Source organism: Perognathus longimembris, chromosome 8 (genome assembly GCF_023159225.1).
Source record: "Perognathus longimembris pacificus isolate PPM17 chromosome 8, ASM2315922v1, whole genome shotgun sequence".
In the NCBI taxonomy this organism is placed as follows: domain Eukaryota; kingdom Metazoa; phylum Chordata; class Mammalia; order Rodentia; family Heteromyidae; genus Perognathus; species Perognathus longimembris.
This window is the reverse complement of record NC_063168.1, coordinates 61,456,766-61,472,374: the sequence shown is the minus strand read 5'-3', so window position 1 is coordinate 61,472,374 and position 15,609 is coordinate 61,456,766. Positions and strand designations below refer to the sequence as shown.

Below are 15,609 nucleotides of genomic sequence, written 5' to 3'. Positions count from 1 at the left end.
GGTGGTGACAGGTGTGTGCTCCCTCTCACCCCCATGAAACTCCTCGGGGCAGGTCCCCAGGTACCCACCTACCAGTTCATAGGGTATTAACAACAAAAGTTTCCTGTCAAATTTGTTTGAAAAAGCAAGGTAAACCAATCCTGGTCCCTCAAGTGTACTTGAAAGTTTTCTACGAATTTCCTAGAAGGTGGTTCTCCATTGGGGGTGAATTTGTGTCCTGGGGAAGCTTTAAAGGTGTAGTTACACATTTTTATTTGTCCACTAGTCTTGGCATCTGGTAGGGAGAGGTGTGCACATGACTAATCCAGGACAGCCAATAACAAAGAAGTATGGGGTCCAAAATGTCAAGTGCTGAGATTATGAAGCCCTGTCCTAGCGGATACTCTATAAACTGACCAGACCACTGCTCTCCTTGTCCCCCAGAAGCAGAAAACGGCTGACACACACATGATCATAGCTTTTCCTGCAGCTTGGGGGGAAACCCTCTGCCGAGCTGTAAGGGTAGTGATGATGGTCTGTCTTCCGAAGTCCCAAGGTAATGATCTAGAGGCAGCATCCGGGGCTGGTGGAGCTGGTAGCTGAAGTTAAAGTATTTATGCTGCCATGAGACCTTCCTCAGGCCAGTCCTACAATGTGACTTTGAGTGATGTTCCTTGCCACTGACCTTGGTTTTCTGTCTCTCCAGGAGAGTCTTTAAACTACCCAGGGTCCTTAGGATAAATCTGTCTAGGCTTAAATTAGGAGAGTTGGCTTTTGCAGCTTGCAATTAAGAACTGAGTTCTCCAAATGTATTTGAGCACAAGATTCATTCTTGCGTACAGCATCTCAAGGAATCCTGAGGAGGAACATCAACGGAAGGGAGGGGAGTGCCCAGAGATTCCCATAACCTCTGCTCCAGTCAGAGACAAGCCACTGCAACAGCCCTGTCTCTTCTCCAGACCTAGGACACTTCAGGAGCCCAGCACTCGTCTTTTGGGCCTGACTGAGTCAGGGCTACTCTACACCAGTCCTCCTCGCCAGTGCCACCCAGAGTCAAGAATAACTGCAGCTGGCTGCAGCCTTGAACCAAAACATAATCAAGGCATGGAAGAGATTGGGCTTGTCAGATGAAGGTGGGAGGAACTGAAAATGTGCATGGAAAATCTGTTGCTTGATTGGGGTGATGTGGTTGGCAGGTGGGAGAGGAAGTTTAAAAAGAAATGTGAGGTTTTAAGAATCTCAGAAAGTCAGGAGGGAAAAAGAACTTTCCAGGAAGATCAGGTGTTCTCTCAGAGGAGAATGATTCTATTTCAGGGAATTCTTTGTTGGATTTCATGGAAGTTGCTGAGCTCTGGGCTAGGTATGTTTAAGGAGCAATTTTCAATGCCATTCATTCATTTGCTCAGCAAATACCTACCAAGCTGCAGGCGTTAAACAGGTGCTAAGGACGGTGTGTGACACAGTTTGTCCCTGCCTTCCTGAAGCATGTGGTTTAGGGGGCGGGCAGACATCCAATTCTCGAGATGCAACAGACCTTTCTGTCCAGATAGTATCCTCATTGGGAAGAAGGGAGGAGCCTGAGGAACTCAGTGTGACCCAGATGACTCTGGGATAGACTCTTTGGGAGGAAACAGTAGAAGGAAGTAGAGCTCACAGGGGGTCAAGGTGCAAAGAATATGAATGATGGGTTTGGTGACCTGAGAGAAGGCTTCAAAAGCCCAGGTGGGAACTGTGCATTCTGGACCAGGCTTGCAATCCCACAAGGATGACTAAGGAAACACATGAAGAAGGATCTCCATTCAAAGCCAGCTCAGGAGAGTTAGCACAACCCCATCTCAGCCAACAAATCGTGCATGGTGTCATGTGGCTATGGTTCCAAACTACTCAGGAGGTAGAGGCAAGAGGAATTCAGTCTAATGCCCAACAGCACATTTCCCACCCCCCTTCCCACAAGGACCAAGCCTTCTAGTCCTAGTGAACTGAAACAAGGGGGTCAGGAGGGAAAAGGAGCCCCTACAGCAGGCCTGTTCCCAGGCAGTACATGGTGCTTCATAGCTGGCTTTGTATGCACAATGACCTGAAATAACCATGAGCCATGCCCTTTACAAACAGGGAAATTGAGGCACCAGGGCTCACAAAGGGAGATAAAGCCCAGCTCTTTAGCTCTTCCTTTGCTCTTTCTGCTATCCCAGGTGCATGTGTGTGTGTGTGTGTGCGCGCAGTGCATGCACACACAGGCATGCAAACGTAGCTGAGACAAGGCCATTCAGCTCTCTATCCATCAGTAATCCAAGCTGGCTGCGAGGCCAGGATGAATTAAGATGTTTATAGAAATGAAAAAAAAAAAAAGCTTAGGAAAGAAGTTAATCTCTACATGGAGGGGGGTGTCTAGTTTCAGAAGGTTAATGTCTTGATTTTTTTTAATCCCTTTTCTGTTTTATTCAAAGAGGATTTGGTGTTCCCTGTTCCAGCCGGGAGCTTAAGAAAACAGAGCAATGATTCTCAGCCTGCCGCTGATCCCTGCAGCTCTACACCTTTCTTGCTAGACCTAGGGACAGGAATGCCTAGAACCTGGCCTAGACTCAGGCCAACGCCACGCCTCAGTTTCTCTCTGTGTATGGAGAGGTGAGAATTCCTTTTGTGTACCTCCCTCCACTCTTGGAGAGGGTGCTGGCCTGGCACAAGAGCAAAGGGTTTCTAGACACTGAGAGTGAAACAGGATTGACAGTTGAACTGTTGAGGGGACCCATCCTGGAGATGAGGGATAATGATAGCTTCTGAGGGGTGCTCTGAAGGCCTCTGCAGAGACAGGAAGATGCACAGCCCACCGTGTGGTGTGAGAAATGGGCCAGGTGTCCCATCTCTGCCACCTACCATCTGGTTGAACACTGGCACTACCATTCCTCCTTGGAGGAAACAGGATGGCAAAGTGACCACATATGTCCTGAGGTACTCTTAAAACTGAGTTGGGGGGGGGGGTGCTGGGAATGTGGCTTGGTGGTACAGTGCCTGCCTAGCATGCATGAAGCCCTGGGTTTGATTCCTCAGCACCACATAAACAGAAAAAGCCAGAAGTGGCGCTGTGGTTCAAGAGGTAGAGTGCTAGTCTTGAGCAAAAAGAAGCCAGGGACAGTGCCCAGACCCTGAGTCCCAAGCCCCAGGACTGGCAAAACAAAACAACAACAAAAAAAAAAACAAAACAAAACTGTGTTTGGGGTCAAAACAGGCAATGTATTTCTGGCAAGTGGATCAAGGCCTTGGTGTGGTCACTTGTCTCCCAAGCTACTAGAGATCAGCCAACTCCTAGAGTCCCAGTCTCTCAGATTCATCAGATCCCTACCCCAAACTCTCAGGCAAGAACATCTCCCCCTCCTCCACCCCCATCCACCCATTTCCCTGCAGACACTGCACTTCATGGTCTCAGAAATTGTGGCACAGCAAACTAGAAGACTCTAGTTCCTTCTGATGCCCAGGGTCAACGCAGGTCTCTGTTGCAACTCAACACTGTGCCATCATCTTTGTGCTCTGCAGAGATTTTTCTTCCTCTTTCCCCAGTACTGGGGCTGGAACACAGGTACTGAGGACGGAACCCAGGGCCGGGTGCTCACCCTTAGTTTTTTTATTTGTTTGTTTGTTTGTTTTTGCTCAAGGATGGCATTCCATCACTTGAGCCATAGCTCTACTTCAAGCTTTTTTATTTTAAATTGGAGATAAGAGTCCCATGGACATTTCTGCCCAGATTGGCTTTGAACCCGCAATTCTCAGATCTATCCCCTGAGTAGCTAGGATTACAGGCATGAGTACTGCCTGGTTCTGCACAGAGACTTTTCTTACTAAGAAAAGCAATGGGTTTGAACTCAATCAAGCCAGCATTCTGGCATCATATCAAGCCAGGCACTGGTCTCTCTGAATTTCCATTTCCTTACCTGTTAAGTGGGCCTTAAGACCAGCTGAGTTCCTTCAACCACTGTGGCTTTCCCTGTCTTAATCTTCCTCCTGCTCCTTAGTAGAAGAGGGCCTATACACTGGGGAGCAGCAGGGTAGGCCCCCAGACCTCATGTTCTTCCTCAGTCCCATGCTGCCTCCTTAGATCTGCTTTGGAGAAAAAAGGGCAGCATTCTCTGGCCAGGAGGCCTGTCGGGACTCAATTCATCAAGCATTTATTAATAGACCAGGGGTTTGCATGGCATGATATTAGGGGGCAGAAAGGACCATGGAGCCTATGGGGTAACTGCCTTCTAGCCTGAGGGCTGGGCTCAGTCCCTCCCCCAGGGCAGTGTCAGGCCATCATCAAACACCCGTGGGCCTCTGGCAGCCGTTTTCCCGCTTGTCCTTTTGGATCCAGCCAGTTACAGCTCATTCCTTTGGCGCACATTGTTCCTTAACGACATCACTTTTTCCATCTCCCTGACGGCGCTGTGCCCTTCCGCCTGAGCGCTGCCTCCCAGCTGACCTCCATCTCCCTGACACTCTGTGGTTCCCTGGGATCACTGGATAGCACCATTTCTGGATCATCGGAGATCTGCACAGCTCACAGCCCGGCTCCCCTACCCCCACCCGGAACCTATGGTCCCTGCCCCTTCCGGTCACTGGGAGCCCTGGAGACGTCAGTCTTCAGGCACACCAAAGCCAAGCAGTTCCGCTAGTGCATAGACGTGGAGCTCTTCTGAGGCCTGGATTGGACTGGGTGCCTGGGCACTATGCCAGGGCTGGGCCATAGACAGCTCTGTTTCTCCTTCCATCACCTCTATTTTGGACGGGTCCCCAGATGCTCACTGGTGGTCCTTACTATGAGCCATTTTGTGAGCTACAGTCACCAGATCAAGACCACAGCTCCTCCCTGCTTCCTACTGAAAGTCAAGCTTCTGTCCCTTCAAGGTAAACTCAGGTGCTAGGGTCAGGTCCTGCCTGCCATCTTCCATTTTGAGCTTCTCACGTACACACAGGACAGCGTTTTTCTAAGTGCTAGCTGTGTGCCAGACAAGTACTGATAGCACCTTCTGTTCTTCCCCTGTGGTTGCCTGGCTCTGCCCTCACTCACTTTCTAGGGAGCGGTGTGGTGGGAAGAGGAAAGCACAGGCTCTGGAGCCACACTGAGTTGGGTTTGAATCCTGGGTCTATTTCAGTGTAACAGCTCAGACAAGTGCTTCCATGTGTGCCCCAGTTTCCTCCTTTATACACCAGGAATGGTACCATTCCCAGGTGCGAAGTGCATTCATACATGTACCTATGCTCATGTGTATTTCCAACATGAAGGCAAGAAAGAGCCCGGGATATTTGGAGGAACTGCAAAGAATACAGAATGGCTGAGCAAACATCCCTAAGGCTGAAGCCAGCAAAGTGGGCACGGTGGATCATGCAGTACAGACAGAGCCGGGGAGGCCATAATCTCATCGTGTGACACCCCTGCCAGGCACCTCACCTGTCCCCTTCTTTCCCCTCTCCTCCAGCTAGCAGTGCAGATGTCTCTGACTGGCATTCAAGACTTCCCAACACACTCCCAGCCAGCCTTCTCTCCTGGAAGAACATGGAGAATGAAGTGAGATTTCCTCTACAACCTCTCCCTTGATAAATAGTTACTGCCAGGCATGAGGAGCAATCTAGGCCGGCCTCACCCCCCCACCCCTCATCCTACCTTCCTCCTTCTCTTCCTTCTCTCCTCTAAGCTTCACCCAGGAGAATCTGTGCTCCTTACCCTCAGTCCCGCGTCAAGGTTGCTTCTTGCCCCCTCCCCCACTGTAAATGCCCAAGGGCGGCATGTGGCTTTGCAAGGACACTGGTTGCCAATCAATGCCAGGGCTCCTCTCGGAGGACAGACCAAGGTTCTTGTCTAATTACACGGGCACCAGCCATCTGAGATCACCAAGGCCAGAAGGAGCTGCAAGTCAGGTGGCCCAACAGTCTGCTCAGCCAGGCCATGCCACTCCCAAATCCACAGTCATGACAATCAAAACAGAGAGAACAGCTTTGTGGGAGATGGACCCCAGGTCCCAGCTGCTATCACTGGCCTCACTGTTGTCGCTGGATAGGAAGTGTCCCCTAAATAGGTTCATGTATTGAAGGCGTGGTCCCCTACTGGTGGTGTTTGTTTGGGGTTCTAGAAACTTCAGGGGGTGAGGCCTAGCTGGAGGGAATAGTCACTGGGGCATGCTTTGGTCCCCAGTCCCTTCCTCTTTCTCTGCTTCCTGTCTGTCATGAGGTGAGCAGCCTCCTCCTCCACAAGTGTCCACTGCCTAATGTTCTTCCCAAGCACAAGGGGCCAAGCCACCATGGCCTGAAACCTCCAAAATTCTAACTCCAAACAAATCTCTCCCCCTTCACATGGTTCTCTCAGGTATTTTGATCACCTTAGAATGGGGCCATAGCTTCCTTTCTGTATTCACAACCTCACTGGGAGTTCCCTAGCACTCCCTGCATCACTGTGGGGAGGCTGCTCCCCTCATCTCCAGGGGTGTAGCTGAGGATGCTGAAGATCAGAGGCAGCCAGGGCTTGTCTCATAGTGGGTACCACAGAGGCCTCTGGTCTTCTAGATCTTTCTCCTGGACTGTCCATCTGGTGAGTTTGGGTCACACCAATAGCTTGGTACTAACCCTGAGTCCCGACCTATCATCTTGACACTATCCAAAAGTTTCTCAAGGAAAATTCTTCCCCTGGAAAAGAGTAATGCTGTGTTAACCAGCATGGACAGATGGTCACTGCCATGGCCAGTGTCTCCCCTGACTCCATCTTGTTTCCTCCCTCGTTTCCAGGACTCCGCCCTTCCCACTTCTTTATATTCTAACATGACCTGACTTCTCTGACAAATCTGAGACCCAGAAGCCATTGAATTGTGGTTTTAAAAAAAAATCATGGGGGCTTGGAATGTGGCTTAGTGGTAGAGTGCCTACCTAGCATGCATGGAACCCTGGGTTCCATTCCTCAGCACCACATACACAGAAAAGGCCCGAAGTGGCGCTGTGGCTTAAGTAGTAGAGTGCTAACCTTGAGCAAAAGAAGCCAGGGACAATGTTCAGGCCCCGAGTCCAAGGCCCAGGACTGGCCAAAAAAAAAAAAAAAATCATGGGTGTTCGGGAGAAACATACATTTCATAAACTGTCTAGAGCAACTAAGAATAACAATAGGGACAAACATTGTGGGGCACACCTGTAACCCCAACACTCAGGAGGCAAGAAGATCATAAGATCCAAGTCAGCCTGTGCTACAAAGTAAGCCCTCACCCCTTCTAAAACAAACAAATAAAAGGAATATAATAGAGCATCTATATATCTTAAAATATATTATTCTAGGGGTTTGGGGGATAGTAATAGGATTTGAACTCAGGGCTTTTCACTTGCTAGGCAGTATGGGGCAGTACAGCCCCTGAGCCATACCTCCAGCCTTTTATTTTACTAGTTATTTTTGTTTTGTTGTATTTTTTGGGGGGGGGGAATGTTGGTGCCAGTCCTGGAGTTTGAACTCAGAGCCTAGGCAATGTTCCTGAGCTTTTTTGCTCAAGGCTAGTGCTCTATCACTTGAGCCACAGCTCCACTTCCAGCTTTTTGGGTGATTAATTGGGGATAAGAGTCACAGACTTTCCTGCCCTGGCTGGCTTCAAACCACAACCCTCAGATCTCAACCTCCTGAGTAGCTAAGATTACAGGTATGAACCACTAGCACTCAGTGGTCAGTGCTAGTTGATGGAGTCTCACTTTCCAACTCATCTCACACCTGGGTCCTGGGTCGTTTCTGGGATGAAAGACACACATTATCATGCCCAGCTTCTCTCTGCTGATATAGTCTCACAGACTTTTTTACCCCACCTGGCCTAAACCACAATCCTCCCAATCTCAGCCTCCCATACAGCTAAGAATGCAGATGTAAGCCACCCAGCACTCAGCTTATTTCAGTTATATTTTAAAACATAGTCTGAAAAATTTGATCATGTAGTACATATTTCCATGCTTGGGGATTTCAGATAGGTTTTTCTCTGCCCTGTCAGCTCACTTGAACCTGGATGAGAATCTGAATCAGCTAGACTAGATGGGCTGGAGTTCCAAGGTTATAATGAATCCTCTTTAGTCCAGTCTATTCATTTGACAGATGGGAAAACTGAGACACTAGTCTTCGATGTACTCTCTTCAAAAACACTCATTTCCTTAGTGGCAGAGCCAACTCTTAGACCAGAGCTAGGAATCCTGGTCAAGGCTGTTTCCACAGTACTGTAGCCCTGTGTCAGTCCTGTGCACCTGGGAAGGGCAAGGGGAGTACTTTGGGAGCCACCCCAGCCTCAGATGAGCCTGCCAGGCCTGTGCTCAGGAGGCTTTGATGTCCCTGCTCATGTGTGTGTCTGGCTCAAATGGCTGTCCCTTTGGACTGCTGCAAGGGGCTGATTAGGTGTAATTGCTTTGCTGGGAGCGAGCTATCTACTTAATAGGATCAGCTCCCAGTAATTAGCCTTCCAAGGGCCCATTTCCCTTGCTGGAGTCTCAGGGCCTCCATGAACGTTGCATGTTGGACTTCTGTAGGCAGGAGAGGTGGGGGTGGGCTTACTTTCCATTTGGTTTGGGGAGGCCAAAGGAGGAAGTACTGTGGAGGCTCAGCATTTAGAACCCCAGAGCAGCCCTTCCAGAGGCATGGAGCCAACGAATTACAGCATTCCCAGGCCAGAGGGACAAAGAACCTGGCATGGACAGACTACTCCAAAAATGTTAGATTGAGCCCAATTGAACTGCAGAGGGCATCGAACCCAGCCCCCCAAGAAGATGAGACCTACTCAGCCTCTGTTCTAACAAACAAGTCCCATCTAACAAACAAGTCCCATCTAACAAACAAGTCAAAGGCATTTCTTGCAGGCCCACTATGTGCCAGGTGTGGTACTAGCTCCTAGAATCCTTCAACAATGCCTCCAACCCCAGGAACCAACCAGCCTATGATTGCATATCCCTCTCGACCAGGAGCTCATTACCATCCTGGGAAGTTCATTCATTTATCAAGAGCACAGAGAATGTTTTATCCTATGTTGTGCTGAAAGCTCCTTGCTGGCTAAATCAGCCCCATGGATCACAGGCCCCTCCCAGGCCATATAGAGCAAAGCCAATTCCTCCTGTGGTGACAGCTCACATGTCCCCGGTGCCTTTTCTCCAGGCTGAACATCCTAGGTTCTCTCACTTTTGCCACGTATATCATACTGGTGAGATCCCTCATCAATCTGGTTGACAGGCCTGGAACCTGCTCTGGCTTGTCAATTCTTTTCTCCCAGCACAGTTTGGAGCCCAGCAACTAGTGCTACAGGACTCAGGAGTCCTGCCTTGCTAGGAACAACTGCTGCCCAGGACCGGACTATGATACTTTCAAGGAGTGCTACGGTGGCCACTGCAGCCCCTCTGTTGAGAAGGACATCCACAGTCTGTTGACCAGGAGCAGAGGCTCCTCCTCGCCTCCTCTTCTGCCCCCAAACACACACACACACACACACACACACACACACACACACACACACACCCCTGCCGTGCACGCTCAGCACCACTCAATACTCGCTGGCTGATTAATCATTGCGAGTGCTATTATAATTATTGTGTTTGGTGCTGAGAACAGACTGCCTCGGCTCGCTTCTCAGAAGCCATAAACCTGCAAAGAAGGATTTCAAGATTTGTGAGCTGTTGATGACATCTCCAGGCTCTTTTTTCTCTGGCAGCAACATGGAAAGCCAGAGCAGGGCCACTCCAGAATCTCCACAGAAGGTGATCTTAAAGGTCTTGATTCTTGCAATGGAAGGACAAGTTCAGGGAACTTACCTTATGCCTATGGGCTTGGAAGTCAAGAGGAGCCAGGCACAGGTTCTAGGTCTAGCCCAGGTGCTGTGACACCTGGAGGGCCTCACTCCCCTCACCTGGCCTCAGTTTCCTCATGAGCATTAGGGGTGAAAAGCTTTCTCCAGCTGTAAGTATTCTGTGATATTTGGGCAACCATAGTGAAAAACACAGGTAGAAGGGGAAACGTAAGAGGCTTGATACATACAGAGAGGGGCAAAGAGGAGAGTAAGACCAAAGCTGAAACTCTAAGGCTCATAGCCTCCTGCACACACATGCTTGCACATGCATTCACACATACACAGATGTGCATAGCCACACTTGCCAAGCTGGAGAACAGAGGCTGATTAGGTCTCATCTTATCATCTGCTGGCTAGCTTAAGACACCAGTAATGGCAGGCTGGGTCTATCCAGTGTCCCTTCCCCAAGTATGGAGACAAAGAGGTTTTGAAGGAGATAAGAAAAGTGAATGATAAAGCTGGACACTGGTGGCTGACTCCTGTAATCCTAACTACTCAGGAGGCTAAGTTTGAGGGTTATAATTCAAATCCAGCCTGGGCAGGAAAGTCCATGAGAGCTTTATCTCCAATTAACCAGCAAAAAGCAGAAGTAGAGGTTTGGTCTTAAGAGGTAGAACACCAGCCTGGAGCAAAACACCTAAGCAAGAGTGTGAAGCCCTAAGTTCCAGTCTACAGTGCACATATACATACAGAGACAGAGTAAATAATATCAATTTTGGTGGGAGAAAATGGCCAATCTCCTGAACCACTGGGAAGAATGAAAACCAAGGCAGTCATGCTGTAGACAACCAGGCAAGATTTAGTGACATTCAAGGTGTAGGTACTTCAACACTTGCAAGTATGGGTATCCACCGTAATTCCTTGCAGCCCCTTAGACACACACACACACACACACACACACACACACACACACACACACACACACATACACACGCACAGACACTCCTATGAGGATGTCACTGCTTTACTCATAGAGAGAGGAGGCCACTGAGAAGGATTGCTTAGAGGAAGGCTGTGTCAAATGTGGGACATACAGATTTAGAGTGAGGTCTTAAGCTTTATGCAAATGATGGTCAGGAGCAACACAGAAATAATCAGGAAGTCTGGCTGCTTCTTCACTCCATTATTAGGAGAGCCCAGTCCAATTGTGAGTGAGGGCTAGTCTTGCACATTTTAATTTAATTTTATTTTTTGCTAGTCCTGGGGCTTTGACTCAGGGCCTGAGCACTGTCCCTAGCTTCCTTTTTGCTCAAAGCTAGCACTCTACCTCTTGAGCCACAGCGCCACTTCTAGCTTTTTCTGTTTATGTGGTGCTAAGGAATTGAACCCAGGGCTTCATACATGCAAGGTGAGCACTCTACCACTAAGCCATATTCCCAGCCCAGTCTCGCACATTTTTGGCTCAGAGAAGGACAGCCCTTTCCTCAAGACACAGCTCGACTAGGGCAGGACAAAGGGCCAGGTGTTCAGTTTCCCAGCATGGCTCTCTGCAATCAGCTCCCAAAGCCTTGGTTCACTAACAGTTGCCTCCTGTGTTTGACTTGGGCTTGAGATGTTAAACAAACAGTGGCTCTTGACAAACGCAAGCCGCTTCAGTGGGACCGTTTATGCTGTGTAAAGCCAAACTAATCCCTAACTTTGCTCCCTCCAGAGATACACCAAGAAACCCCTCAGGCACACTCAGAGCACCCTAAATCTAACCAACCTACCGTCTAAGGCCATGACTACCACTGTGGAGCTCTGTGTCATCCATTCTTTCTCTGCAGCTTCTGGACCCAGGCTTCCCTTCTTGGGCCTGCCCCTTGCTGACACTGGTATGGCTCTGGACCCCTTCCTATAGCAAGCCATGGGCTCAGGCCCTGCCAGCCTGCCTGAGTTAGCCAGGCCAGTGAGAAGCAATGGAAGAAAAGATGCAGAGTGCCTTCTTTGCCCTGCCTGCTGTGCTGTGGCAGGGCTATGGGTGTGAGGGCGATGAACCCCATCCCTTTCCTTCAGGAACTTAGGATCTGCTCTAGACAGGATGGTCCAGATCTTCCCCTGAGGCTCTGGTTCAGCTCCCAGCCAGAGTCAGAACTTGAATCCAGCTTGTCTGAGGGCTAGCTCCTCCCCTCCTTCCCCAGCCCCAGTCCACCTGTACAGTAGAGCTCAGATGTCATGGATGGACGGATCTCTGTGTCCCATCCCTCAGCCACACAGCCACTGAAGAATGAATATTGCTGGTCAAAGGCCTAGGGATCTCATTAGCCTCCCAGAACATCAAAGTGGGAAGGGGCCTTTTGTCACAGCCAATGTTTTCATCTTGTACAAAAGGAAACAGAGGCACCAAGGGGCCATGTGGCTCTCCCAATCCACTTGGCAGCTTTGGTACCAAACTCCAGGACTCTGGGATTCCAGTTCAATGTTCTCTCACTGCTCCTTGGGCTCCAGACACTTGACTCTTTCTGTCTCTGTCCTCCTCCCTCACAGGGCTTGCTCTAGCTTTAGAAGTGTCTGTCAGCAGTCACAGAGGCAAGTGCCAGGCTTCTTTTGCCTGGGACTCGGCCATCTGTGACCCTTGCCCACTGACAGGATTCTTTGAGGCCTTTGCTTGTGTCCTCAGGACCTAAGGTAACATATGGAGTGGTGCTGATGTGCAAAGCACTATGGGAAGAGTAGCAAGTATAAGAAGGGTGTCCACTCTAGAGAAGATATCAAGTCAGTAGGCAAAACACGTAAGAGCCAACTAATGCAGTATGGAGGAGGAGTAACTGGATGGATTGAAGCTTAGATGAGAGCCTGGAAACACAAAGAGCCAACAGTTCGATTGGGAAGCAACCAAGGAATGCTTTGTAAGGTAAGTGGCCTTTGGACTGTGTCTTAAGCCTGAAGAGGAGGTCAACAGATAGAATATGGGAAAGGCAAGGAGTTACTAAGCACCCCAGTGAGTGAAACATAAAAACAAGAAGATATGTTTAGAGCTTAAAGATGAATGGAGTAGAAGATCAAGCCAGAAAATAATTCTATGTGATGTTCAGTGGATAATAAAATAGAGCAACTAATAATAAATTCTGTACAATTTATCCTAACTCTGCCAGCGTGCCTGCACTCACAATATAGAGTCTTCAAGGCAGTGGGTATGCTCTCATTTTGCCTAATTTTGGGGAGAACTGAGGAAACAGACATAAGCAGGCCAGAAAGGATAAGGGATATTACAGTGATGACAGTATCAGTATTTTCTGGTCCAAAGCCTCCACACCTGGATGTGCAAACCCAAGCACAAGGAGGAGAGACTGACCCCAAATGCCACAGCAAACACGACGCTGAGACAGACGGACCTTGGTTAGGTGGGGACAGGACCAAGGAATCCCACAAGGAAAAAAATGGGGTAAGCTGATAGGTCCTTGGCACACTCCAACCCAGGTCACAAGAGGACCCCTGCTTGTAAGTTCCAAGAAGTATTCAATAACAGAGTGTGTCAGCTATCCCTCTACAAGAGACAGGATCAAGGAAACCTAGCTTGACCTCTTGGGCTCCAGGGTCATTGTCAATGTGTTATGTACTAACAGGTGACCCAAACCAATACATCATGGATGATATATGCCAAGGAAACTGAGCTTGGCTCTTCCCTCCCTCACTGTGCAACCTTCAACAACACCTTCTTATTCTGACCTCAGTGTCCTCATCTGTAACATAACAAGATTGGGCCACATGATCTCTGACAGTCCTTCCACTTCTGAAGTACTGTTAGAATAAGCTTCATCCTATTTAACCATAAATATGCTGTCCCTAAAAAGAACTTTTTCCCTTTTCCAAAGGTCTTTGGTCTCATAATATCACTTCATCTGTATACCTATCTGGTTTAGCAACCACAAGAGAGCAGACCCTGGAGACAGGCAACATTTTCACCCTGAAAGCCAGGACCAGAAAGCCACTCATGCCTCTTGACAAATTAAGAAACTGAATCTGGAGTGTCATGGCAAAAGCAACACATCAGAAATGTACAGAACCTAACTGTATCTCCCACCTTGGGAATCTGGAAAGGAGAAACCAGAAGATGCCAGGAAAGAAAGCCTCAGTGGCCAGAGTTCATGGCCAGAGGTCAAGACCTGACAGTCTGTGTCTGCAAAGAATCAAAAGCCTTCCTTTGTGGAGAAGGGGGACAGGTTCTAGTCCAGAGACCTGAGCCTTAGGGAAGCAAAAGTGATCCAAGAGCCTCATATTTTCTCATTTGCCTTATATTTCTCCTTTGGTTTCCTTTGATCCTTTAAAAATCAACTGTTCAGGAGGTGGGTGGAGCTTATATAATGATCTAACTAGTAGAGACATAGTAGTAGGTATAATTATCTAACCCAATTTTTTTCAGACTCAAGGAATCAAGAAGAACATGAGCTTGGAAGGGAAATAGAATGAAGCCACCTTTCAACTCTGGTGAAATGACTTTGGTGACTGTATTGCCTTTCGCCTTCGTTTCTCTACCTACAAAACAGTCAATGCAGGAGCAGCCCTATCTTTCAGGCCTGTGGCAAGAACTAGAATGAATGTAATACACCCAGCCAAACCCACAGCAGATGACTGGAAAACTCCGCTGAATAGAGAGCTGAAGAATGAATGGGTTGGTGGCCCTTACTTTCAAAGTGCTTTGGAGAAAGAATGTGACTATGACAGACCAGTTGGGCATGTGGCAGATGGTGCCCCCACCCTGGCCGATTGCCTCCTGAGCCTGCCCTCGGTAGTCAGGAGGAGTCTTGGGCCTCTTCCATGTCTCTCTGCATGGTCTCTGCCAGGGTCCCGTGAAGGACTGTTTGACCCTTCTTGGCACTGGGGTTTGCATTCCCATCATTCTGCTCATTCAGCCAACCCAAGACTAGAGCTGCTTGGAGTTGAAGGACAGCCTGTGGGATCATCTGCCGCGACACCTTGTGGAAGACAGAGGAGCATGAGGCTCTGAGAGGGACAATGACACCTTGCCTGAGGTCTTGCTGCCTAGCCTTCCTCATCACTACAGCCACCATGATGATGAAAGAAGAGACTGAGGCAGAGGGAGCTCACACCCTACTTCCTCCAGTCTGTCAGTGGGTCTTCCCACTTGGGTATACCTGCTGTTTCTGCGAGGTCTCTGTCCTGCTGCAATGTCCCACAGTAGCAACTGATGCTCTCTGGCAGCCCAGCATAAGACTTACTGGGCACAGTGGTGCAGGGCAAGAGCCACGGCTTAAGTGTAGCCAGTTGGAACCCCCTCAGGAACTGAGCAGAAGGCCCAGGCTACCAGCAGTTTCTCAGCCAGTTCCAGGTACAGGGCTGACTGGGGGAGGGAGGAAAGCCAGGCTTTCCCTTAGGAGTCAGCCCATGTGTGCTGAGGGCCACAGCTGGGCCCTGCTTGTTTCTAAGACAGGAACAGTGGAGGGAGTGTGGCCTGGAGAGGAGGAAGCCTGGCTGAGTTCCAGCGCTGTCACCAACTCACTGTGTGCCCAGCGGGTCACTTCAGTTCCTGTGCCTCAGTTTCCTCATCCATCTAAGCGGCAGGAGAGCAAGGCCCAAGATCCCCACCAGCTCTGGCATGCTGTGATTGGGGCAGAGGCTGGAGGAAGGGCCTCCTTCTCCCTGTCCTTTTTCCTTCCTCGAGTTTTCTGTCTTTTTCCACACCACCGGTTCATCTCCAGGTCTCCCTGTCTCACTCAGTTGGCTGCTGTTTCCATCCTTTGCCTGGTATTTGCCGGCCTGCCTCTTCTTTTCCGGGGTTTGTGTGTCTACCTCTGGTTCTGTCTCCTCCCTCCGTGTGTGTGTGACACACACACACACACACACACACACACACACACACACCCTGCCCTCAGTCCTTCTC

General features: G+C 49.3%; 1 protein-coding gene across 1 annotated transcript in view; it reads right to left on the bottom strand.

The window, feature by feature from the left end:
- Cib4 (calcium and integrin binding family member 4) overlaps positions 1-15,609 on the bottom strand; it is a 117,324-nt gene that overhangs the window by 75,207 nt on the left and 26,508 nt on the right. Inside the window, exon 2 of the mRNA XM_048353281.1 lies at positions 5,402-5,496. Within this exon, the coding sequence (XP_048209238.1) occupies positions 5,402-5,458 (57 nt within the window). The 5' untranslated portion in view covers positions 5,459-5,496. The remainder of the gene's footprint in view (positions 1-5,401; positions 5,497-15,609) is intronic.